This window comes from Ranitomeya variabilis, chromosome 3 (genome assembly GCF_051348905.1).
Source record: "Ranitomeya variabilis isolate aRanVar5 chromosome 3, aRanVar5.hap1, whole genome shotgun sequence".
Lineage (NCBI taxonomy): Eukaryota > Metazoa > Chordata > Amphibia > Anura > Dendrobatidae > Ranitomeya > Ranitomeya variabilis.
This window is the reverse complement of record NC_135234.1, coordinates 702,627,968-702,654,592: the sequence shown is the minus strand read 5'-3', so window position 1 is coordinate 702,654,592 and position 26,625 is coordinate 702,627,968. Positions and strand designations below refer to the sequence as shown.

General features: G+C 48.2%; 1 protein-coding gene and 1 long non-coding RNA gene across 6 annotated transcripts in view; one reads left to right on the top strand and one right to left on the bottom strand.

The window, feature by feature from the left end:
- Positions 1–21,255, bottom strand: part of CCDC169 (coiled-coil domain containing 169) — a 114,926-nt gene extending 93,671 nt beyond the window's left edge. For 2 of the 5 annotated variants that reach the window (XR_013224064.1, XM_077298209.1), the window contains exon 1: positions 21,051–21,255. Coding sequence is in view for 2 of the 5 variants with exons in the window: in XM_077298209.1 (XP_077154324.1) it covers positions 21,051–21,133 (83 nt within the window). In the remaining 3 variants the exon portion in view is untranslated. Of the gene's footprint in view, positions 1–20,867 lie in introns of all 5 variants that reach the window. The other 3 variants (XM_077298210.1, XM_077298212.1, XM_077298211.1) reach the window with 3 other exon arrangements.
- On the top strand, positions 21,253–26,397 carry LOC143817096 (uncharacterized). Its single transcript, XR_013224065.1, has 3 exons — positions 21,253–21,396; positions 25,128–25,225; positions 26,269–26,397. It is a non-coding gene; the product is annotated as an uncharacterized LOC143817096 (long non-coding RNA).
- The last annotated feature ends 228 nt before the right edge of the window (positions 26,398–26,625 follow it).

The following is a 26,625-nucleotide window of genomic DNA, read 5'->3' as shown; positions in this document are numbered from 1 at the left end:
CGATGCGTGTCACACGGATGACATCCATGTGTGTTCTCTGTGTGCACGCGTGTGGGACGTTTTGCCATCCGTACTGAGGGTAAAAAATGGACATGTCAGCGTGTGGGGCACATGGACACAGGTCTGTGGAAACACACTGATGTGCACAGACCCATTCATTTGAATGGGTTTAGGTGTGTACGTGTCTCCGGTATGTGTGAAAACTGCAACCACATGTACCGGAGACACGGACATGTGAAAGAGGCCTTACACACCCTGCACCACAGTGTTACACAGCCGGCACTACAGCGGTACACACCCTGCACCACAGTGTTAGGCCGACGTCACACTAGAGAGAAATATGGACAAGGGAGAGGCGCAAAAACAACGCATTGCACTCGGGCCAATGTTTCTTTATGGGGCAGCTTCCATCAGCCGTATATTTCTCTGCCGTATTTAACGGGCTGAAAAAAATTGCAGCTTGCTGCGATTGTCAGCGTATTCCTCCAAAAATCCACCAATGAAAGTCTATGGGGTGAGAAAAATACGGATTACACATGGACCATGCGTGTGACTTGCGAGAAAAATGCACCGGTGTTCTATAGAAAAGCCGGCAATTCAGTGCGGTGTACAGTAAAATCACACTGACAGGTTAGAATAGAATAGAGAAAACAAATGTCTAGACACAGAATATGTGTATATGTGTATAAGTATATATATATATATATATATATATATATATATATATATATATATATATATATATATATATATTAGATGGTGGCACGATTCTAACGCATCGGGTATTCTAGAATATGTATGCGTAGTGTATAGCACAGCCCACGCAGTACATTGCACAGCCAACGCAGTACATTGCGCAGCCCACGTAGTACATTGCGCAGCCCACGTAGTACATTGCGCAGCCCACGTAGTATATTGCGCAGCCCACGTAGTACATTGCGCAGCCCACGTAGTACATTGCGCAGCCCACGTAGTACATTGCGCAGCCCACGTAGTATATTGCGCAGCCCACATAGTATATTGCGCAGCCCACGTTGTATATTGCGCAGCCCATGTAGTACATTGCGCAGCCCACGTAGTACATTGCGCAGCCCACGTAGTATATTGCGCAGCCCACGTAGTACATTGCGCAGCCCACGTAGTACATTGCGCAGCCCACGTTGTATATTGCGCAGCCCACGTAGTATATTGCGCAGCCCACGTTGTATATTGCGCAGCCCACGTTGTATATTGCGCAGCCCACGTAGTACATTGCGCAGCCCACGTAGTACATTGCGCAGCCCACGTAGTACATTGCGCAGCCCACGTAGTATATTGCGCAGCCTACGTTGTATATTACGCAGCCCACGTTGTATATTACGCAGCCCACGTAGTATATTGCGCAGCCCACGTAGTACATTGCGCAGCCCATGTTGTATATTGCGCAGCCCACGTTGTATATTGCGCAGCCCACGTAGTACATTGCGCAGCCCACATAGTACATTGCGCAGCCACGTAGTACATTGCGCAGCCACGTAGTATATTGCGCAGCCCACGTTGTATATTACGCAGCCCACGTTGTATATTACGCAGCCCACGTAGTATATTGCGCAACCCACGTATATAGCAATGTGGGCATGATATCCCTGTTAAAAAAAAAAAAAAATGAAAATAAAAAATAGTTATATACTCACCTTCCGTTGGCGCCTGGATCCAGGAAGCGGTTACCGACGCTTGGGATCCACCGAAGCTCCGCCGAGCCGCTCGCGCCGGCCGCCATCTTCCGTTCCCAGGATGCATTGCGAAATTACCCAGATGACTTAGCAGTCTCGCGAGACCGCTAAGTCTTCTGGGTAATTTCGCAATGCATCATCGGGAACGGAAGATGGCGGGCGGTGCGAGTGGCTCGGCGGACTACGGAGGGTGAGTATAGCAGGCTTTTTTGTTTTTTTATTATTTTTAACATTACATTTTTTTACTATTGATGCTGCATAGGCAGCATCAATAGTAAAAAATTGGGGACACACAGGGTTAATAGCAGCGGTTACGGAGTGCGTTACCCGCAGTATAACGCGGTCCGTTACCGCCGCCATTAACCCTGTGTGAGCGGTGACCGGAGGGGAGTATGCGGGCGCTGGGCAGTGAGTGCGGGGAGTAAGGAGCGGCCATTTTCTTCCGGACTGTGCGCGTCGCTGATTGGTCGTGGGCGTTTTGCAATGACCAATCAGCGACTTGGATTCCATGACAGACAGAGGCCGCGACCAATGAATATCCGTGACAGACAGACAGAAGGACAGAAATACGGAAGTACCCCTTAGACAATTATATAGTAGATATAGAGAGAAAAAAAATAGAAAAAAAAAATATATGTATATATCTACAGTACAGACCAAAAGTTTGGACACACCTTCTCATTTAAAGATTTTTCTGTATTTTCATGACTATGAAAATTGTACATTTGTACAATACATGATGGGGTGCTACGCCAGATGACCTGGCCTCCACAGTCACCAGACCGGAGCCCAATCGAGATGGTTTGGGGTGAGCTGGACCGCAGAGTGAAGGCAAAAGGGCCAACAAGTGCTAAGCATCTCTGGGAACTCCTTCAAGATTGTTGGAAGACCATTCCCGGTGTGCAAAGCATTCATCAAAGCAAAAGGTGGCTAATTTGAAGAACCTAGAATATAAGACATAATTTCAGTCGTTTCACACTTTTTTGTTAAGTATACAATTCCACATGCGTTAATTCATAGTTTTGATGCCTTCAGTGTGAATGTACAATTTTCACAGTCATGAAATTACAGAAAAATCTTTAAATGAGAAGGTCTGTCCAAACTTTTGGTCTGTACTGTATAAATATATATATATATATATATATATATATATATATATATATATATATATATAGCAGCAAACAAAAAGGGAAACAGCACATAAAGATGTAAAAAAGAGGACTCCAATGCCCTGTGGCGTGGATTGACGACCCTCGTTTTTCTGAAAAAAAAAAAAAGGAAAATAAAAAATCAACAATATCCCATACCTGTTCATCGTACAGTCATGTCCCACGCTGTAAATCCATCTGAAGGGGTTAAATATATTTACAACCAGGTGCTGTGCTAATGCAGCCTCCCAGGGCTGTAAAAGACTGGGGAATGAATGGAATGCAGGAAAGCTTAGGTGACTAGCTGCGCCCCCTGGTGGCATGAACTCATATGAACTGTAGCGTGAGAAAATATTCAGAAAAATTCCCATGCTACAGTTCAAATGAGTTTATGCCACCAGGGGCGCAGCTTCGGTGACGGCACCGCTAGTCACTGAAGCTTCCCTGCATTCCATTTACTCCCCAGTCTTTTACAGCTGGGAGCGGCTGCATTAGCAGGCTCCTGGTTGTAAAAGTATTTAACCCCTTCAGATGGATTTACAGCATGGGATATGAGTGTATGACGGACAGGTATGGGATATTGTTGATTTTTTATTTTCCTTTTTTTTCAGAAGAATGAGGGTCATCAGTTGGATTGAGCGTACAATAAAGATATTAAAACCCCATGTGTTTATTTATTTCATTAAAATACTTTATTCATAATGTGTGTATTTTTAACCCTTTACTACTATTGGATTAATAATGGATAGGTGTCTTATTGACATCTCTCCATTATTAACCAGGCTTAATGTCACCTTACTATAGCAAGGTGACACTAACCCCTTATTACCCCATATCCCACCGCTACAGGGGAGTGGGAAGAGAGTGGCTAAGTGCCAGAATAGGCGCATCTTACAGATGTGCCTTTTCTGGGGTGGCTGGGGGCAGATTTCTTTTAGCCGGGGGGGGCCAATAACCATGGTCCCTCTCTAGGCTTTTAATATATGCCCTCAGACACTGGCTTTCCCACTCTGGCCGGAAAAACGCCAGTTTTTTCTGTGATTTAACCCTTTATTTTAACACCTAGAACTCCAAAATTTTGCACACACACACACACACACTACTAACATTATTAGTGAGGAATATGTTAAAAAATAAGGGATATGAAATGGTTTACTGTATGTAATCCATGTCTCATATCCTGTCGGGTTTGGTAAGGAGATAGCAAAAGCCGGCAATTGAATTACCGGCTTTTCTACTATCTAGCTCTGTATTAAATATATATATATATATATATATATATATATATATATATAAATATATGTATATATATATGTCTCACTGACATATATATATATAGACTGTATATATTTTTTTACGAATATTTGAGCCCGTACGGATGCCATACGGATAATAATAATGATAAGTGTGTCCTAAAAGTGTGAAGATATCAGTAGAATTAAAACCTGAATTGAACCTGAAGGGAACTGAAGGTAACTGGGCAGTCACTGTAAACAATGTTTCTGTTTGTTTTCACTTTCACCCCTATAATCCTTCACTTTATGCTAACACCCCTAATCCCTACTCCTAGTAAGGAACTGTTCATCTCTTCTTCAATCCTCCCCATCCATCTCATCTCCTCCTCTGAACTGTTCCTCAACATACAATCCTCTGCCTCCAAACACAGACAGCCCCCTCATGCCCTCTCCTGCTCCCACCTGCTAACACTTTCTCTGTTCCTTCTCACTGCTGGTGATATCTCTCCAAATCCTGGTCCTCCTCACCACAATCCCACAGTCATTTCTACCTCCCATCCACGCTCTATCACAAACTTCCGTAACCTCTCTAACCTTATACCCATTCGCTCAGCCCCCACTTCCCCAGTCCCACTAACAGGAGCTCTGTGGAACGCTCGCTCTGTCTGCAACAAGCTTTCCTACATCCATGATCTTTTTGTTACTACCAAACTTTCATTCCTCGCCATCACCGAAACCTGGCTCACCCCTTCTGACACAGCCTCCCCTGATGCACTCTCTTACGGTGGCTTCCACCTTTCTCACTCACCCCGCCCCAGCAGCAAGCATGGTGGAGGAGTTGGTTTACTCTTGCCAGATAACTGCTCCTTCACCCCAATCCCACTGCCACCCTCTGTTACCCTCCCTTCCTTTGAGGTGCACTCTATGCGCATCTACTCCCCCTCCAACCTCCAACTGGCTGTCATTTACCGCCCCCCAAGGCCAGCCACCACCTTCTTTGACCACTTCACCACCTGGCTACATCATTTCCTTTCAGCGGACATCCCCACTATCATCATGGGTGACTTCAACATCCCCATTGACACTTCCCTCTCGGCTGCCACTAAACTTCTATCTCTCACTTCCTCCTTCGGCCTCTCTCAATGGTCTTCTGCAGCCACTCACAAAGATGGTCACACACTGGACCTCATCTTCACCCGCCTCTGCTCCCTATCTAACCTCTCTAACTCACCTCTTCCTCTCTCTGACCACAACCTTCTCACATTCTCTTCCCTCTCCACTCCATGTCTACTGTTGTGAGTTTGGTTTTTGGGCTCCCCCGGTGGTCACTGGTGGTACTGGACTTGTGTGCTTCACTTTCTCTGTTCACCTGTTTCCATTAGGATATGGGTGTATCCTATTTAGCCTTGCTGCTCAGTTATTCTAGTGCCGGCCATCAATGTAACCAGAGCCTTTCTGTTGCATGTTCCTGCTTCTAGACTACTATCAGCTAAGTTGGACTCTTAGTCCTAAGTTTGTTTTGCATTTTTGTTCCAGTTCACAGTTATGTTATTTTTCTGTAGCTGGAAGCTCTTGTGGGCCGAAATTGCCACTCCAATGTCATGAGTTGACACATGAGTCTTAAAGTAATTTCGGGATGGTACTTTAATAGGGTTTTCAGCTGACCGTGAAGTTCCCTATTGTATCTTCTTGCTATCTAGTAAGCGGACCTCGCTTTGCTGAACCTACCTTCATACTGCGTATGTCTTTTCCTCTGAACTCACCGTCAATATATGTGGGGGGCTTCTGTCTCCTTTTTGGGGGAATTTCCCTAGAGGTAAGCCAGGTCTGTCTTTTCCTCTATTAGGGTTAGTTAGTCCTCCGGCTGGCGCTAGGCGTCTAGGGATAAAACGTAGGTACGCCACCCGGCCACTGTTAGTTGTGTGGTAGGTTTAGCTCACGGTCAGTTCGAGATTCCATCACCCAAGAGCTGTTCTGTTATTTATGTTCTCTGACGTTTCCTTGCCATTGGGAACCATGACAGTATGGCCGGCCCAGTGTTAAAACCGTTGGCAGAAGAAAGGAGAGAAAAAGAAGTCTGCAGATTTTTTTTTTTATTTTTCCTCTGAGCTTGCTCTTTAGTTGACTTAGTTGCATTTCTGCTCTAATTGCAGCCTTTGTCTCTCTCTCTCCTTCTAATCCTTGAATGGCTCTGATCTCACCTGAGTAAAATGGATCCTCAGAGTTCGGCTACAGGTTTGAATAATCTTGCTATGAAGGTTCAAAATTTACAGGATTTTGTTATTCATGCTCCTATATCTGAACCTAGAATTCCTATACCAGAATTTTTCTCCGGGGATAGATCTCGTTTCCTGAATTTCAAAAATAATTGTAAATTATTTCTTTCCCTGAGATCTCGCTCCGCTGGAGATCCCGCACAGCAGGTTAGGATAGTAATTTCCTTGCTGCGGGGTGACCCTCAAGACTGGGCATTTGCATTGGCACCCGGGGATCCTGCGTTGCTCAATGTGGATGCGTTTTTTCTGGCTTTGGGGTTGCTTTATGAGGAACCTAACTTAGAGATTCAGGCTGAAAAAGCCTTGATGGCCCTATCTCAATGGCAAGATGAAGCTGAAATATACTGCCAAAAATTTCGTAAATGGTCTGTGCTTACTCAGTGGAATGAGTGCGCCCTGGCGGCGAATTTCAGAGAGGGTCTCTCTGATGCCATTAAAGATGTTATGGTGGGGTTCCCTGCACCTACAGGTCTGAATGAGTCCATGACAATGGCTATTCAGATTGATCGGCGTTTGCGGGAGCGCAAACCTGTGCACCATTTGGCGGTGTCTTCTGAGAAGGCTCCAGAAAATATGCAATGTGATAGAATTCTGTCCAGAAGCGAACGGCAGAATTTTAGGCGAAAAAATGGGTTGTGCTTCTATTGTGGTGATTCAACTCATGTTATATCAGCATGCTCTAAACGTACAAAAAAGGTTGATAAGTCTATTTCAATTGGCACTTTACAGTCTAAGTTTATTCTGTCTGTGACCTTGATTTGTTCATTATCGTCAATTACCGCGGATGCCTATGTCGACTCTGGCGCCGCTTTGAGTCTAATGGATTGGTCCTTTGCCAGGCGCTGTGGGTTTGATCTAGAGCCTCTGGAAGTTCCTATACCTCTGAAGGGTATTGACTCTACACCATTGGCTAGTAATAAACCACAATACTGGACACAAGTGACTATGCGTATGAATCCAGACCATCAGGAGATGATTCGCTTCCTTGTGTTGTACAATCTACATGACGTTTTGGTGCTCGGATTACCATGGTTACAATCTCATAACCCAGTCCTTGACTGGAAAGCAATGTCTGTGTTAAGCTGGGGATGTCAGGGGGCTCATGGGGACGTACCTTTGGTTTCCATTTCGTCATCTATTCCCTCTGAGATTCCGGAATTTTTATCTGATTATCGTGATGTTTTTGAGGAGCCTAAGCTTGGTTCACTACCTCCTCACAGAGATTGCGATTGTACCATAGATCTGATTCCGGGCAGTAAATTTCCAAAGGGTCGTTTATTTAATCTATCTGTACCTGAACATGCTGCTATGCGAGAATATATTAAGGAGTCCCTAGAAAAGGGACATATTCGTCCTTCTTCATCTCCCTTAGGAGCCGGTTTTTTCTTTGTATCTAAAAAAGATGGCTCTTTGAGGCCGTGTATTGATTATCGACTCTTGAATAAAATTACAGTCAAATATCAGTATCCTCTGCCACTGCTGACTGATTTGTTTGCTCGAATAAAAGGGGCCAAGTGGTTCTCTAAGATTGATCTCCGTGGGGCGTATAATTTGGTGCGAATTAAGCAGGGGGATGAGTGGAAAACCGCATTTAATACGCCCGAGGGCCATTTTGAGTATTTAGTAATGCCTTTTGGTCTTTCAAATGCCCCTTCAGTCTTTCAGTCCTTTATGCATGACATTTTCCGTGAATATTTGGATAAATTTATGATCGTGTATCTGGATGATATTTTGATTTTTTCGGATGACTGGGATTCTCATGTCCAACAGGTCAGGAGGGTTTTTCAGGTTTTGCGGGCTAATTCCTTGTGTGTGAAGGGTTCTAAGTGTATTTTTGGGGTTCAAAAGATTTCTTTTTTGGGGTACATTTTTTCCCCCTCTTCCATTGAGATGGATCCTGTCAAGGTTCGGGCTATTTGTGATTGGACGCAACCTTCTTCTCTTAAGAGCCTTCAGAAATTTTTGGGCTTTGCTAATTTTTATCGTCGATTTATAACTGGTTTTTCTGATGTTGCTAAACCTTTGACTGATTTGACCAAAAAGGGTGCTGATGTTGCTGATTGGTCCCCTGCTGCTGTGGAGGCCTTTCGGGAGCTTAAGCGCCGCTTTTCTTCCGCCCCTGTGTTGCGTCAGCCTGATGTTACTCTTCCTTTTCAGGTTGAGGTCGATGCTTCCGAGATCGGAGCTGGAGCGGTCTTGTCGCAGAAAAGTTCCAACTGCTCCGTGATGAGACCTTGTGCGTTCTTTTCTCGAAAATTTTCGCCCGCCGAGCGAAATTATGATATTGGTAATCGGGAGCTTTTGGCTATGAAGTGGGCTTTTGAGGAGTGGCGTCATTGGCTTGAGGGGGCTAGACATCAGGTGGTGGTATTGACCGATCACAAGAATTTGATTTATCTTGAGTCTGCCAGGCGCCTGAATCCTAGACAGGCGCGCTGGTCGTTGTTTTTCTCTCGGTTTAATTTTGTGGTCTCATACTTACCAGGTTCTAAAAATGTGAAGGCGGATGCCCTTTCTAGGAGTTTTGAGCCTGATTCCCCTGGTGATTCTGAACCTACAGGTATCCTTAAGGATGGGGTGATATTATCTGCTGTTTCCCCAGACCTGCGACGGGCTTTGCAGGAGTTTCAGGCGGATAGACCTGATCGTTGCCCGCCTGATAGACTGTTTGTTCCTGATGATTGGACCAGTAGAGTCATCTCGGAGGTTCATTCTTCTGTGTTGGCAGGTCATCCCGGGATCTTTGGTACCAGGGATTTGGTGGCTAGGTCCTTCTGGTGGCCTTCCCTGTCTCGAGATGTACGAGTTTTTGTGCAGTCTTGTGATGTTTGTGCTCGGGCCAAACCTTGTTGTTCTCGGGCTAGCGGATTGTTGTTATCTTTGCCTATTCCGAAGAGGCCTTGGACTCACATCTCTATGGATTTTATTTCTGATCTCCCTGTTTCTCAGAAAATGTCTGTCATCTGGGTGGTGTGTGACCGTTTTTCAAAGATGGTTCATTTGGTGCCCTTGCCTAAGTTGCCTTCCTCATCCGAGTTGGTTCCTCTGTTTTTTCAAAATGTGGTTCGCTTGCATGGTATTCCGGAGAATATCGTTTCTGACAGGGGGACCCAGTTCGTGTCTAGATTTTGGCGGGCGTTCTGTGCTAGGATGGGCATTGATTTGTCTTTTTCGTCTGCGTTCCATCCTCAGACTAATGGCCAGACTGAGCGAACTAATCAGACCTTGGAGACTTATTTGAGGTGTTTTGTGTCTGCGGATCAGGATGACTGGGTTGCCTTTTTGCCGTTGGCGGAGTTTGCCCTCAATAATCGGGCTAGTTCTGCCACTTTGGTTTCTCCTTTCTTTTGCAATTCGGGGTTTCATCCTCGTTTTTCTTCCGGTCAGGTGGAGTCTTCGGATTGTCCTGGAGTGGATACTGTGGTGGATAGGTTGCATCGGATTTGGGGACAGGTGGTGGACAATTTGGAGTTGTCCCAGGAGAAGACTTGGCATTTTGCTAACCGCCGTCGTCGTGTTGGTCCTCGTCTTCGTGTTGGGGACTTGGTGTGGTTGTCTTCTCGTTTTGTCCCTATGAGGGTTTCTTCTCCTAAGTTTAAGCCTCGGTTCATCGGCCCGTATAAGATTTTGGAGATTCTTAACCCCGTGTCCTTTCGATTGGACCTCCCAGCATCTTTTTCTATCCATAATGTCTTCCATCGGTCATTATTGCGCAGGTATGAGGTACCGGTTGTGCCTTCCGTTGAGCCTCCCGCTCCGGTGTTGGTTGAGGGTGAATTGGAGTACGTTGTGGAGAAGATCCTGGACTCCCGTGTTTCCAGACGGAAACTTCAGTATCTGGTCAAGTGGAAGGGCTACGGTCAAGAGGATAATTCTTGGGTGACAGCCTCTGATGTTCATGCCTCTGATTTGGTCCGTGCCTTTCATAGGGCTCGTCCTGATCGCCCTGGTGGTTCTTGTGAGGGTTCGGTGCCCCCTCCTTGAGGGGGGGGTACTGTTGTGAGTTTGGTTTTTGGGCTCCCCCGGTGGTCACTGGTGGTACTGGACTTGTGTGCTTCACTTTCTCTGTTCACCTGTTTCCATTAGGATATGGGTGTATCCTATTTAGCCTTGCTGCTCAGTTATTCTAGTGCCGGCCATCAATGTAACCAGAGCCTTTCTGTTGCATGTTCCTGCTTCTAGACTACTATCAGCTAAGTTGGACTCTTAGTCCTAAGTTTGTTTTGCATTTTTGTTCCAGTTCACAGTTATGTTATTTTTCTGTAGCTGGAAGCTCTTGTGGGCCGAAATTGCCACTCCGGTGTCATGAGTTGACACATGAGTCTTAAAGTAATTTCGGGATGGTATTTTAATAGGGTTTTCAGCTGACCGTGAAGTTCCCTATTGTATCTTCTTGCTATCTAGTAAGCGGACCTCGCTTTGCTGAACCTACCTTCATACTGCGTATGTCTTTTCCTCTGAACTCACCGTCAATATATGTGGGGGGCTTCTGTCTCCTTTTTGGGGGAATTTCCCTAGAGGTAAGCCAGGTCTGTCTTTTCCTCTATTAGGGTTAGTTAGTCCTCCGGCTGGCGCTAGGCGTCTAGGGATAAAACGTAGGTACGCCACCCGGCCACTGTTAGTTGTGTGGTAGGTTTAGCTCACGGTCAGCTCGAGATTCCATCACCCAAGAGCTGTTCTGTTATTTATGTTCTCTGACGTTTCCTTGCCATTGGGAACCATGACAGTCTACAATCCCCACCCCACAAACTTTCACACCCTCGCAGAAATCTTAAACATCTTGACTGTCACGCTCGCGCCCTGACTGGAAGGCGTGAGCACGCGGGGGTATGTGTGGCCCCACTGTGCCACAGACCAAACCTCCCTGGAAGGGGCGTAACTAAGTAGCTTCCTAGGTGTTCGCTGGAGCCTCTGATGGTGAGGTCAGACTTGTGCAATAGGAAGCTACCAGGTACCACTCCAGGGTGGAGTCTGGTTGTGGCTGCTGATCCCACCGGGGAACGGAACATAGACAAGCAAGCGGGCACGGATGGCACATAGGCAGGCAGACGGGTACAACAGGAACACAGGCAGGCGGGCACGGCTGGCTCTCAGGTAGGCAGGCGGGCACGGATGGCACATAGGCAGGCAGATGGGTACAACAGGAACACAGGCAGGCGGGCACGGCTGGCAGGCAGGCACGGCTGGCTCTCTGGCAGGACTGGTGGACAGGACTGGTACACTGGAAGAACCGGTAGGGACTGGTCTGCAGGCAGGTAAGTAGAACGGGTAAGAACCTGTTCAGACACGAGGACCTAGGAATAAGTAGATAAAGACCGCAAGAGTGGATGCAGAGTGAAAGCACAGGAGCTAGAGCCAAGAACAGAAATGCAGGAGGCGGAGCCAAGTGCAGACAGGCAGGAGGCGGAGCCAAGAGCAGGCGGCGGAGCCAAGTGCAGACAGGCAGGAGGTGGAGCCAAGAGCGGAGGCGCTGGAGGCGGAGCCAAGAGCGGAGGCGCTGGAGGCGGAGCCAAGAGCGGAGGCGCTGGAGGCGGAGCCAAGAGCGGAGGCGCTGGAGGCGGAGCCAAGAGCGGAGGCGCTGGAGGCGGAGCCAAGAGCGGAGGCGCTGGAGGCGGAGCCAAGAGCGGAGGCGCTGGAGGCGGAGCCAGGTAGAACCGCAAGGAGCGGAGCCAGGTAGAACCGCAAGGAGCGGAGCCAGGTAGAACCGCAAGGAGCGGAGCCAGGTAGAACCGCAAGGAGCGGAGCCAGGTAGAACCGCAAGGAGCGGAGCCAGGTAGAACCGCAAGGAGCGGAGCCAGGTAGAACCGCAAGGAGCGGAGCCAGGTAGAACCGCAAGGAGCGGAGCTAGGCAGAACCGCAAGGAGCGGAGAGGTGCTGCGGGAGGGGTCTCTGCAGCAAAGCTGAGCTGAGCCACAAAGAATGTGGAGAGAAGCTGCAGCAAGGGATAACTGCAACAGCAGAAGATAAGCTGAGTAGAAAGGAGCAGAAACGCAGAAGTGAGGAGCAGAGGTAAAGTAACAAAGGTTCAGAGCAGGCAGAGCTGCAAGAGTGCGGAGTGTAAGCAGACTGAGAATACAAGGAAATACAACAGGGAAGGAAGCCAAAGACTAGGAGACAGAGATAAGACTAAGTACAGACAAGGCAATGGAACAAGACACAAGGACAAAGACACAGGGACCAGGATATACTGCCTCCTGGTGGGCGGACAACAAGACCAAGGAAATAACACAGAGAATCCTCCAGAGAGGGAGTAACTCAGAGCAAGGCCAGGCAAACTCAGAAGCAAGACACTAACTGAGCTAACACATTGCACAGGCCCAGACCAGTGGGTGGAGCTGAACTAAATACTGGAGGTCTCCTGGCAATTGGTCAGGAACAGATTGGACAGATGCACCTGATTCCTATAAGAACCAGAGAGTTCAGGCGCCGCCCCTCTATACACAGAACTATGAAGCATGCAGAGAGCAGAGACACAGAACATGGAGCTGGCAAGAAACAGAAACCACATCATGGCCTGGAGCAGTGGGTAAGATAGTGTGAGAAATGCGAGGCCATGCCGTGATGCCAGCAGAGTTGTTACAGTACCCCCCCCCTTTACGGCCCCTCTTCTTCAAGCCCGCCAGAATAACTTGTAGAAGAAGGATGGGAGCACACATAGTCCAGGCCAACATGATATCTTCAGGGTAGAAGAAGGCGGCAGGAGGGTCACCAGGTATCTCAGAAAACAAAGTATTTTGGTACTCAACAGGGTTAGCTTCCACAATGAGCAGGACCACCTCCTCCAGGTACATAGGTAACAGGGACTTGAATGCTGCCGTCTTAATATCTTCACCAGCCAGACACTTGGAAACTGGAAACCGTCTCATAGGATTCAAATTTTGCCCAACAGGTAGTAGAGAAGCTCCCGGATACTGAACACAGGAAAAGTCACTAGAGATGAGTGTGGAGAGCATCAGCTCCACCGGGTCAGAGAAAATTTGAGGTGAACAAACTTCTGTTTTGAAATCTTCACCAGCCGGCCACAAGGACGCAGAAGGTATAAACATAGGAACCATCTTCTGCCCGTTATCCAGAAGAAATCGTCCAAGCGGCGGGGATGTTCCTAGGAACGGAATACAGGTAAAGTCGTTGGAGATGTGTGGAGAGATAGTCACCGCTTCCCCATCTTCGGTGACATTAGCACATCTTGACTCGACGACTAAGTGTTTACTGGTATAGTCGCTGGAGATGTGTGGAGACATAGTCACCGTTTCCCCATCTTTGGTGACGTCAGCACAGCTTGACTCGACGACTAGCAGACCCGCAGAAGAAGATGTCACTGCTGAGTGTCTTTGACGCATGGGAACCAGACACTTCTCAAGACTGGGTAAGTTCAAACGAAGCACCTTACTGCAACTCTTGACCAGAGCGGGTGGTAGAGTCCTTGGCTTAGAATGACCCATGGGCATAACAGACAGCATACGGAAAACAAACTTCTTCATGTATAAGGCTCCAACTTGGAGCTGTAGTTGTCCTTGCAGGACTAGACTGCTCTTTAGCAGGGTTCGGCCATTATCAGGCAACGCCCACACTGGGTTCTGGAGCTGAAGAACGGAGACCATACACCGACTCCGTATGACAGGCGGCTTAGACACACCAAAGCTCCCAGAAGGCAGAGAAACAGTCATTAACTTAGATGGAGAGGAAGTACTCTCGCCAGGGGCAGCCTCTCCAACTGGCCCGAGGTTTTGGAGCTTAAGATCCCCTGGACAGAGGCCATCCAGGTGTTCCTCACAACAGCAGCGACATTGTATGCCCTTCTTATGGCTGATTTCAGGCTGCTGCTTTGCCAGCCCACTCTCATCAACCTTCTTAGGCTTCACACAGGTTGCTGCTTTAACGGGTAGAGGAACAGGAGGGTCACAGACAGTCATGGCTTGACGTGGGGGTTTCTTCACGGGTTTCGCCCGTCTGGAGCGCCTCTCGGATCTAGATGGGGAAGACTTAACAGGAGATGCAGTACTTGGCTCATCGAAGGCTTTACAGAAAGCCACCAGGAAGGCCGGCAGATTCGAGATGATGGGGTCCCCTGCTTCCCAAAGGGGGTCGCACCACATCAAAGCATCTCCTCTTAGGTAGGCCATTAAGAAACCTACTTTCAACCAGTCAGTGGGGAATTGGGGAGCATGCCACTTGAAATAACGCAAGCACCGCTCCAGGAACACACGACATTGCTTTGGATCCCCATAGTAGCATGGAGGATCTGCTGGCATGGATTCGTCATTAGGAGCGCAGGCTTGAATTTCATCCAACAGCTCATTGGAGATGACAATTGGGGATGGAGCAGTGAAGGATTGGCTTTCGGACTGGGTAAACATTTCCCTCGGAGGCCAATACTGGCAAGAAGAGAGTTCATCTTGTTCCGAGAGCGAAGGCACATGGGACTCAGCGGGGACCATGGCCTGTGCAAACTGTCACGCTCGCGCCCTGACTGGAAGGCGTGAGCACGCGGGGGTATGTGTGGCCCCACTGTGCCACAGACCAAACCTCCCTGGAAGGGGCGTAACTAAGTAGCTTCCTAGGTGTTCGCTGGAGCCTCTGATGGTGAGGTCAGACTTGTGCAATAGGAAGCTACCAGGTACCACTCCAGGGTGGAGTCTGGTTGTGGCTGCTGATCCCACCGGGGAACGGAACATAGACAAGCAAGCGGGCACGGATGGCACATAGGCAGGCAGACGGGTACAACAGGAACACAGGCAGGCGGGCACGGCTGGCTCTCAGGTAGGCAGGCGGGCACGGATGGCACATAGGCAGGCAGATGGGTACAACAGGAACACAGGCAGGCGGGCACGGCTGGCAGGCAGGCACGGCTGGCTCTCTGGCAGGACTGGTGGACAGGACTGGTACACTGGAAGAACCGGTAGGGACTGGTCTGCAGGCAGGTAAGTAGAACGGGTAAGAACCTGTTCAGACACGAGGACCTAGGAATAAGTAGATAAAGACCGCAAGAGTGGATGCAGAGCGAAAGCACAGGAGCTAGAGCCAAGAACAGAAATGCAGGAGGCGGAGCCAAGTGCAGACAGGCAGGAGGCGGAGCCAAGAGCAGGCGGCGGAGCCAAGTGCAGACAGGCAGGAGGTGGAGCCAAGAGCGGAGGCGCTGGAGGCGGAGCCAAGAGCGGAGGCGCTGGAGGCGGAGCCAAGAGCGGAGGCGCTGGAGGCGGAGCCAAGAGCGGAGGCGCTGGAGGCGGAGCCAAGAGCGGAGGCGCTGGAGGCGGAGCCAAGAGCGGAGGCGCTGGAGGCGGAGCCAAGAGCGGAGGCGCTGGAGGCGGAGCCAAGAGCGGAGGCGCTGGAGGCGGAGCCAGGTAGAACCGCAAGGAGCGGAGCCAGGTAGAACCGCAAGGAGCGGAGCCAGGTAGAACCGCAAGGAGCGGAGCCAGGTAGAACCGCAAGGAGCGGAGCCAGGTAGAACCGCAAGGAGCAGAGCCAGGTAGAACCGCAAGGAGCGGAGCCAGGTAGAACCGCAAGGAGCGGAGCTAGGCAGAACCGCAAGGAGCGGAGAGGTGCTGCGGGAGGGGTCTCTGCAGCAAAGCTGAGCTGAGCCACAAAGAATGTGGAGAGAAGCTGCAGCAAGGGATAACTGCAACAGCAGAAGATAAGCTGAGTAGAAAGGAGCAGAAACGCAGAAGTGAGGAGCAGAGGTAAAGTAACAAAGGTTCAGAGCAGGCAGAGCTGCAAGAGTGCGGAGTGTAAGCAGACTGAGAATACAAGGAAATACAACAGGGAAGGAAGCCAAAGACTAGGAGACAGAGATAAGACTAAGTACAGACAAGGCAATGGAACAAGACACAAGGACAAAGACACAGGGACCAGGATATACTGCCTCCTGGTGGGCGGACAACAAGACCAAGGAAATAACACAGAGAATCCTCCAGAGAGGGAGTAACTCAGAGCAAGGCCAGGCAAACTCAGAAGCAAGACACTAACTGAGCTAACACATTGCACAGGCCCAGACCAGTGGGTGGAGCTGAACTAAATACTGGAGGTCTCCTGGCAATTGGTCAGGAACAGATTGGACAGATGCACCTGATTCCTATAAGAACCAGAGAGTTCAGGCGCCGCCCCTCTATACACAGAACTATGAAGCATGCAGAGAGCAGAGACACAGAACATGGAGCTGGCAAGAAACAGAAACCACATCATGGCCTGGAGCAGTGGGTAAGATAGTGTGAGAAATGCGAGGCCATGCCGTGATGCCAGCAGAGTTGTTACATTGACCTACATTCATTCTCTGAATCCCTCCTCCCTCTCACAGACATAAGTTCTTTACACAATGCGGATGACGCTGCTGCTCTATATAACACCACAATAGCTGTAGCTTTGGAATCTGCTGCCCCACTTACACATACCAAAGCTCGCAAAATCAACAGACAGCCCTGGCACACCAGCCTGACCAAAGAACTGAGGCGAGCTTCCAGGGATGCTGAGCGCAGATGGAAAAGATCCCACTCCAACGAGCACTTCATCGCATTCAAACAGTCCCTCACTACTTTCAAGACCACACTCGCCACAGCTAAACAAACCTACTTCTCATCTCTCATATCCTCCCTGTCTCACAACCCTAAACAGTTATTCAACACCTTCAATTCTCTCCTCCGTCCACCAGCACCTCCTCCCTCCCCACTTATCTCAGCTGAAGACTTTGCCTCATTTTTCAAGCAGAAGATTGATAACATCAGAGACAGTTTTGGTCAACAACCCCCAGAGCCCTTCCTCCCGACTTCCCAGCCCTCCACCTTCAAAACCAACTTCTCCACCATTACAGAAGATCAACTCTCCACTCTACTCTCAAAATCGCATCTCACCACCTGTGCACTTGACACGCTCCCATCCCACTTCATCCCAAACCTCACCACAGTCCTGATCCCAACCCTAACCCATCTCTTCAACCTATCACTAACAACTGGTGTTTTCCCCTCAAGCTTTAAACATGCCTCCATCACACCTATCCTCAAAAAGCCCTCTCTTGACCCATCCTCTGTATCTAGCTATCGCCCTATATCACTTCTCCCTTATGCCTCCAAACTACTGGAACAACACGTCCATCTTGAACTGTCCTCCCATCTCTCTTCTTGCTCCCTCTTTGGCCGCTTACAATCTGGCTTCCGGTCACACCATTCCACTGAAACTGCCCTAACTAAGGTCACCAATGACCTCTTAACCACCAAGAGCAAGCGACACTACTCTGTCCTCCTCCTCCTCGACCTGTCGGCTGCCTTTGACACAGTGGACCATTCCCTATTATTACAGACCATATCATCCCTTGGCATCACAGACTTGGCCCTATCCTGGATCTCATCATACCTAACAGACCGGACATTCAGCGTCTCCCACTCACACACCACCTCCTCACCTCGCCCCCTATCTGTCGGAGTCCCACAAGGTTCAGTCCTTGGGCCCCTGCTCTTCTCCATTTACACCTTTGGCCTGGGACAGCTCATAGAATCTCATGGCTTTCAGTATCACCTCTATGCTGATGACACACAGATCTACATCTCTGGACCAGATATCACCTCCCTACTAACCAGAATCCCTCAATGTCTGTCCACTATTTCATCCTTCTTCTCCGCTAGATTTCTGAAACTTAGCATGGACAAAACAGAATTCATCATCTTTCCCCCATCTCACGCGACCCCCCCAACAAACCTATCCATTACAGTACATGGCTGCCCACTCACCCCAGTCCCACAAGCTCGCTGCCTCGGGGTAATCCTTGACGCTGATCTCTCCTTCAAACCACATATCCAAGCCCTTTCCACTTCCTGCCGACTTCAACTCAAAAATATTTCACGAATCCGTACATTCCTCAACCAAGAATCTGCAAAAACCCTAGTCCATGCCCTCATCCTCTCTCGCCTTGACTACTGCAACCTCCTGCTCTGTGGCCTCCCCTCTAACACTCTCGCACCCCTCCAATCTATTCTAAACTCTGCTGCCCGACTAATCCACCTGTCCCCCCGCTATTCCCCGGCCTCTCCCCTCTGTCAATCCCTTCACTGGCTCCCCATTGCCCAGAGACTCCAGTACAAAAGCCTAACCATGACATACAAAGCCATCCACAACCTGTCTCCTCCATACATCTGTGACCTCATCTCCCGGTACTTTCCTACACGCAACCTCCGATCCTCACAAGATCTCCTTCTCTACTCCCCTCTTATCTCCTCTTCCCACAATCGTATACAAGATTTCTCTAGCGTATCACCCCTACTCTGGAACCCTCTACCACAACACATCAGACTCTCGCCTACCATCGAAACCTTCAAAAAGAGCCTGAAGACCCACCTCTTCCGACAAGCCTACAACCTGCAGTAACAACCGATCAACCAAACAGCTGCATGACCAGCTCTATCCTCACCTACTGTATCCTCACCCATCCCTTGTAGATTGTGAGCCTTTGCGGGCAGGGTCCTGTACCAGTTATGACTTGTATTGTTTAAGATTATTGTACTTGTTTTTATTATGTATACCCCTCCTCACTTGTAAAGCGCCATGGAAAAAATGGCGCCATAATAATAAATAATAATAATAATCTTTATTTTTATATAGCGCTACCATATTCCGCAGCACTTTACAGTTTTGCACACATTAATTTAACACCGCACTGAATAACCTGATGACACACGGATACTTTTTGGAGAAAAAAAAAATTGCATCCTCGCATTGAATACAGATCACTGTTCAGGAACTTTTCTGCGTATCTCGGCTGTAAAAAACAGACCATATTTTTATACGTTAGGTCTGACCCCGGCCTTAGGCCAGTCTCACACGTCCAGATAATTCCGGTAGCGGAAAAATCGGTACCGGAGTTATCCATGTGTCCGTGAGCTCACGGGAGGTGGAGCCGCAAATTCATCACTGTAATGAGCGGCACCACGTGACCGCTCATACAGGACAAGCTGCGGCGCTGAGAGGAAGCATCGAGGGAGCTGGGTGAGTATTTTAATGCCAGCGGGCGGGCGGGCGCACAGGGGCTGGGAGGCGGCAGGTGACAAGGATCTTTATTTTACACACAAAAATAATATAAAAAACAATGATTTTTCATTCCTTCTGTCCAGCGAACGCTGCTGGGGAGAAGAAATGAATGGCAGCTTCAGCACCAGATGCAGGGACAGCGCTTATCTCTAGCGCTGTCTCCTGCACGGTCCGTGTGGTACTCAGTCGGCACACGGGCGGCACACGGACAGCATCCGTGTGCGGTACGTGTTTACATGGACCCATTGACTTTAATGAGTCCGTGTGATCCGTGCGCTCCCACGAACACTGACATGTCTCCGTGTTTTTCAAACGGACACACGGTCATTGAAAACACGCTGACATGTGCAGAGACACATTTATTTTAATGTGTCTATGTGAGTCAGTGTCTCCGGTATGTGAGAAAACTGACACCACACGTACCGGAGCCACTGACGTGTGAAACCGCCCTTAGGCCGGTTTGACACGTCAGTGGCTCCGGTACATGAGGTGACAGTTTCCTCATGTACCGGAGCCACGAACACTGACATGTCTCCGTGTTTGGCACACGGAGACACGGTCCGCAAAAAATCAATGACATCTGCACAGATGCATTGATTTTAATGAGTCTACGTGTGTCAGTGTCTCCGGTACGTGAGGAAACTGTCACCTCACGTACCGGAGCCACTGACGTGTGAAACCGGCCTCAGGGAGTAGTGTGGCTCCCTGGGGTGGGGTATACCTACATCCACATATTGGGAAAGCAGGGCTCTCTATGCTGAACATTGGACACATGTTTATAGGCCATTCTATAGTGGATGAATTAAGCGTCTTTTCGGTACATGTGTTGAGAAGTGTTTATCCCAAATAACTCACATACATGTTCTGTTGAGTCTTGAGATGGGACTTGGCCCCTTTGATTGGAGATATTTTGGGTACTTTACTCTTCCTTTGGTATATTAGTGGTAATCTGCTACTTTTCATTGTTCTATGGTGCCGCACTTTTTGCACATGTCAAATGATTTTTGCTTGTTTTTTTCTGTAGGTTTTATCTTTTTAAATGGTTACCCAATAAAAGTGCATTTTTAGAATGATCCCAAGTTGCTACTGCTCATTTGAATTTTTTGGTTTTGGTACTGCCCCCGCTTCTTCATATGTTGTCAATAATTTTAATGGCTGATGTGCCCGCAGTGATGTGATCGTGGGGTGGAGATGGGACCCCATGTAACCACGGCCCGCTACAGTCCCCATGGCCGCCATGTCCCGGTCCATATACACATAAACCATTCCCCTCACAGCTGGATTGGGGAAAGAATGAAAGGTTTTTTTTTACAAAGTTCAGATTTTTTTTTTTATCACAAAAGTATAACTCTGGCTCCACGTTAGGTCCGGCCGTATCGCACTGACCGAGGACTCGCTCCGCCTGGGCACGATTACTGCAGAGCGAGAGCGGGAAAAACAACACCCCAAAAAACTACTGGTGCAATGTGTGTGGGGGGGAGGGCTCACCATTCGTACACGGAATCCGCGATAGCGAGAAAAGCTCTGGAGCCTGGAAGAAGAAAGCGGAAGGAAAAACAGCCAGCCTCCAACTATGAAAGGGTTAAGGTAAGGCCATTCCATAGTGTGACTGGCGGTCTATGGACGCGGTTACTGCAGGCCACCATCACCATTAGTCAGCGCGGGTCTCACTTCATCTTGGCCTCCGCCTGCAGCTGCTCCGCTCTCCGCTCGTCCTCCGCCGCCGCCCGGCTTCTCTCCGTCCTGCCGTCCATACCTGAGCGCCGGCTTCAGAGATGTTGATGCGTTTCTATGCCAACAGGACCAAATCACATGATCCAGACTCCCAACACTACGGCTTCTGTGCGCAGGCGCCTTCCTCGTCACGTGCTATTGTATCTTTGTGACCGCAGCCAACCGAAGTCGGAGGTGAACGCGCAGCATGGACAGGGTTAACTCCCAGGGACCATTGCGAAGTGCGCGGGAGAAATGGAGGCGCAGTCCGTGCGGGCGTACCGAGGTCTGCGGGAGGCGCTGGGTAATCACGGGGCGCACCGAGGACGGCCACAACTAAGACTGCTATTGGGTTTATTCGTTTTTTAGTCGGGCACAGAGGGTGATTGGCGTGTTAATATTTAAAAAAAAGTATCGTTTTTTTACTTTATTTTTATTGACCCCCTCATCCCCGGGGGACCTGTACTAATTTAACCCATTCACTCAGTGAGGTCTCAGGAGCGGAGCCTGCCACATATCCTATCAGAGGAGAGAGAAATAAGTGGGAAATCCGACTAACGGGGATCACAACACTGGGGGCGTAAAAAACAACCAGAATCCTGTTCTCCGGGCGGTAGCAGAGACTCCAGACTCTTCCGATGCTGGGGGCGCTATATCCTTATTTCTCAGAGCCATTAAAAGGCGTATCGGCGGTTGTTAAGCGACTAAATGACCCTGTCAGTGATTGGTAGCAGCATCTAAACCAGGGGTGGGGAACCTCAGGCCCCAGGGCCATTTACGGCCCTCAATGACCTCTTATCAGGCCCCCCGGGCAGATTCTCAGGGACCGCATTCTTGGGCAGGGAGGTGTATTTTGATTACAACCAGCTCGTTAATTTCTTCTTGCTCTGTTAGCAAACACACACAGTGCTCACTACTGAACGCTGAAGGGCATGCAATGAAAGATTATGTCCTGACACCAGTGCCACAGTCAGGATGTACTTTGTGAGCGGAGTTTGTACGGCCCCCGAAGGATGGTATTAATATCCAAATGGCCCTTGGCATAAAAAAGATTCCCCACCCCTGCTCTAAAGGTTAAACAGCAGCAATCAGAGCCGGCTGCGCTGCTGTTAGATGTAGATGTCAGCTGTATAACAGCTGGTGATTGCCTGCTATGGATGGAGCAGGATCAGCTCCTGAGCCCGCACCAAGCATGCACAGTCTGACAGTGACAGTTTCTTTAGGGCACATATATCAAACTCTGGCCTGCAGGCCAAATCTGAGTACATTTGGCCTGTGACATACATGACTGTATGGAGCACTATGTGGCCGTTATACTGTATGGAAGGCAATGCAGGGCCCTGTTACATTGTATGGAGGACTATGTGGGGCCCAGTGTACTGTATGGAGGACTATGTGGGGCCCAGTGTACTGTATGGAGGACTATGGGGCCCAGTGTACTGTATGGAGGACTATGTGGGGCCCAGTGTACTGTATGGAGGACTATGTGGGGCCCAGTGTACTGTATGGAGGACTATGTGGGGCCCAGTGTACTGTATGGAGGACTATGTGGGGCCCAGTGTACTGTATGGAGGACTATGTGGGGCCCAGTGTACTGTATGGAGGACTATGTGGGGCCCAGTGTACTGTATGGAGGACTATGTGGGGCCCAGTGTACTGTATGGAGGACTATTAACACAATTTCCAGAATCATTGTTGCGACACCCATTTGTCACAAAGTACTATTTTTATCTCCCTTAGCTGTGCCATATCATATCAGGAGGACCAAAAGGAATCTATGTTTCATTATAAAATAGATTTTTATTTGTAACAAAAACACAATAAAAGCACTATTAAAAAGCACATGACACATTACTGACAGTGCATATAACACAAAAGTGCAAGAAAAGACACCAGAACTAATAGGGTGTCCCGCATAAACCATTAATTGTATATCACCATAATTGCAATATCACTACGGTGCAGACAGGCTGTAAAACCCCATGCGCTGCTCCAACAGGGGAAATTTCCCTATATATCTATGATGCCATGTACAACGTAAGTATGTGAGCATCCGTCACAGGAAAATAATCAGCATACAGCATTCAGTATACAATACCGTCACTACTACCAATGGACTATCAAGCTATACAAGTGCTGAATCCTAAAGTCCTGGTGAGAGGGACATGGAGCAAGCATGTCTCACCTAATGCAGGGACACTCCAGAGTACTATGTGGGGCCCAGTGTACTGTATGGAGTACTATGTGGGGCCCAGTGTACTGTATGGAGTACTATGTGGGGCCCAGTGTACTGTATGGAGTACTATGTGGGGCCCAGTGTACTGTATGGAGTACTATGTGGGGCCCAGTGTACTGTATGGAGTACTATGTGGGGCCCAGTGTACTGTATGGAGTACTATGTGGGGCCCAGTGTACTGTATGGAGTACTATGTGGGGCCCAGTGTACTGTATGGAGGACTATGTGGAGCCCATTGTACTGTATGGAGTACTATGTGGGGCCCATTGTACTGTATGGAGGACTATGTGGAGCCCATTGTACTGTATGGAGGACTATGTGGGGCCCAGTGTACTGTATGGAGTACTATGTGGGGCCCAGTGTACTGTATGGAGTACTATGTGGGGCCCAGTGTACTGTATGGAGTACTATGTGGGGCCCATTGTACTGTATGGAGGACTATGTGGAGCCCATTGTACTGTATGGAGGACTATGTGGGGCCCAGTGTACTGTATGGAGTACTATGTGGGGCCCAGTGTACTGTATGGAGTACTATGTGGGGCCCAGTGTACTGTATGGAGTACTATGTGGGGCCCAGTGTACTGTATGGAGTACTATGTGGGGCCCAGTGTACTGTATGGAGTACTATGTGGGGCCCAGTGTACTGTATGGAGTACTATGTGGGGCCCAGTGTACTGTATGGAGTACTATGTGGGGCCCAGTGTACTGTATGGAGTACTATGTGGGGCCCAGTGTACTGTATGGAGTACTATGTGGGGCCCAGTGTACTGTATGGAGTACTATGTGGGGCCCAGTGTACTGTATGGAGGACTATGTGGAGCCCATTGTACTGTATGGAGGACTATGTGGGGCCCATTGTACTGTATGGAGGACTATGTGGAGCCCATTGTACTGTATGGAGGACTATGTGGGGCCCAGTGTACTGTATGGAGTACTATGTGGGGCCCAGTGTACTGTATGGAGTACTATGTGGGGCCCAGTGTACTGTATGGAGGACTATGTGGGGCCCAGTGTACTGTATGGAGGACTATGTGGAGCCCATTGTACTGTATGGAGGACTATGTGGGGCCCACTGTACTGTATGGAGGACTATGTGGGGATTACAATTGGGAATTAAACTGATGGGGTCACCATTCTTTGTTGGGTGGGGTACAGTAAGGTCATGATACCATGCTTGTGGAGGGGTTCACTGTGGGAGTATCATACTATGTTAGGACATATGCTTTTTTACTGCTCTTAACATATATTATTCAAACCTTTTATTCTAAGATCTATGTATTAAAATTTACTGTGTTTGTGGGACAACCCCTTTGTTTGCTTCCATATGAAAAAGTTCATCATTATTTGATGATCTTGAAAAACGTCCTCAATAATAGACATTTTTTAAATAAATATCAAGGTTGCCGCGACTTTGTCCAAGTTTTTAATTTTGGCCCTCTGTATATTTGAGTTGACGTCCATGCTTTAGGGGGGTTCAAATGGGTTACTGTGATCTCCATGCCTGATTGTGTTTTTTTTTTAATATATTTTGGTTCCGCCAGCAATAATGCTGGTGCGCCCCTGTGCTTCTGCGGCACTTCTCCCTCCATACACACACGTCTGTAGTTTCACAAGACCAGGGTGAGATAATGGAGCTGGGTGCTCATTAAACTAAAAAAATGGCATCTATGCAAGCAATTTTTTTTGCTGTTGCACAACATCCAGCAGGTATTGGTGGTTATATGAACTGGTACGTGTGACCTTGTCCTCATGCGCAAATTGTATAACCGGGTATTAAAGTTTGATTTTTACATTTGCAGACAAATTAACAAATGAAGCTGCTGTTCTGTCCGAACACACAAAGCGGATGGAATACTACGACGAGACCCTGCAGAGGTTAAATGCGAGCTTTGACCAGGTGAGATGAGAGAGTGCTAGTTATGTACATGGGCTGCAACAACAATATAGAATATTTTTAACCCATAAAATCAAAGTGGGGTTTATAATATGACTTTCATCATGAAATCTTCAGTGAAACTCAAATTAGTTAATGGAAAAAATAAGTGCACCCCACATCTAAAACTACTACTTCTGGTATGTTGCATGATGTGCCATTTCATCTTTGCATGGAATGAACAAGTTGGTGACATATTGCTACATCTATCTTTTTCCATTCTTCAAGAATGACGTTTTTTTTTAGAGCCTTTATACTGGATGGAGCGTGTTGACCACTTATCTCTTTCTAGAATTCCCCATAGATGTTCAGATCGGGAGACACTTGGCCGCTGAATCACTTTCATGCTGTTCTTCAGACATGCAACAGATATGTGTTTTGTATCACTGTCATGTTGGAAAAGTGCTCATCTACCAAGGGCACAGAGTGATGGCCGCGTCTTCTCTTTCAATATACAGGACTATATCTGTGAATTCTTGATGCCATCAATGAACTGTAGCTCCCTGATACCAGCAGCACTCATGTAGCCCACATAAGGACACTGCCACCACCATGTCTTACTGTAGGCACCATGCATTTTTCTAAATGTATGGGCTGTATTAATTTTTTTATAAGCTGAAGATTTTGTAACGAAAATGATATATTAAGAGTCCTTGTGGACAACTGCCCTTGCATCGCACTGCATACTCACCTGTCTGTTGCTGGATGGTCACCACTTCATAGCCGGATTCATTGTAACCTAGCATCTAAGATGTTTGATAGAGGTAGGGACACCTGGTCATCACCGGTCTGTGCCTCCTTGTCCTGCCCTTGATGCCGAAAATGGCCACAGGTGGGTCACAATGACAGTACAACACCGCAATCTTCATGACCCTGTGTAGCGTTAGGATGATTATCACTGAGCATTAATATCTATCCCTCATATCCACATCACAGGGCCTAAGTAACCCCTGTCCTATCTGTCTCCTCATCTGAAATAATTGGCCTTTTTTTTTTTTTTTCTACAGGTTCAGTCCAGACTTGTTCGTGTTGCTTCTGTAAAACCAGCATTCAGCGAAATCCTTGTAAGGCAGGATCATCACAATTGAGGATGAATATTGTTGAATGTTATAATAATAAATCCTGATTTAATTGTACGGAATGATGTGTGATGTACTTTAAAGAACCACTCCAGCGTTTTGTTTTTTTTTTAAATTTCACTGCTGGAATGGCACCATTAATGCATTTTCTCTGCCCATCTACTATATAATTGTCTAAGGGTCACTTCCCTCTTTCTGTGTCACGGATATTCATTGGTCGCGGCCTCTGTCTTGTCATGGAAATCCAAGTCGCTGATTGGTCGCGGCAAAACAGCCAGGACCAAT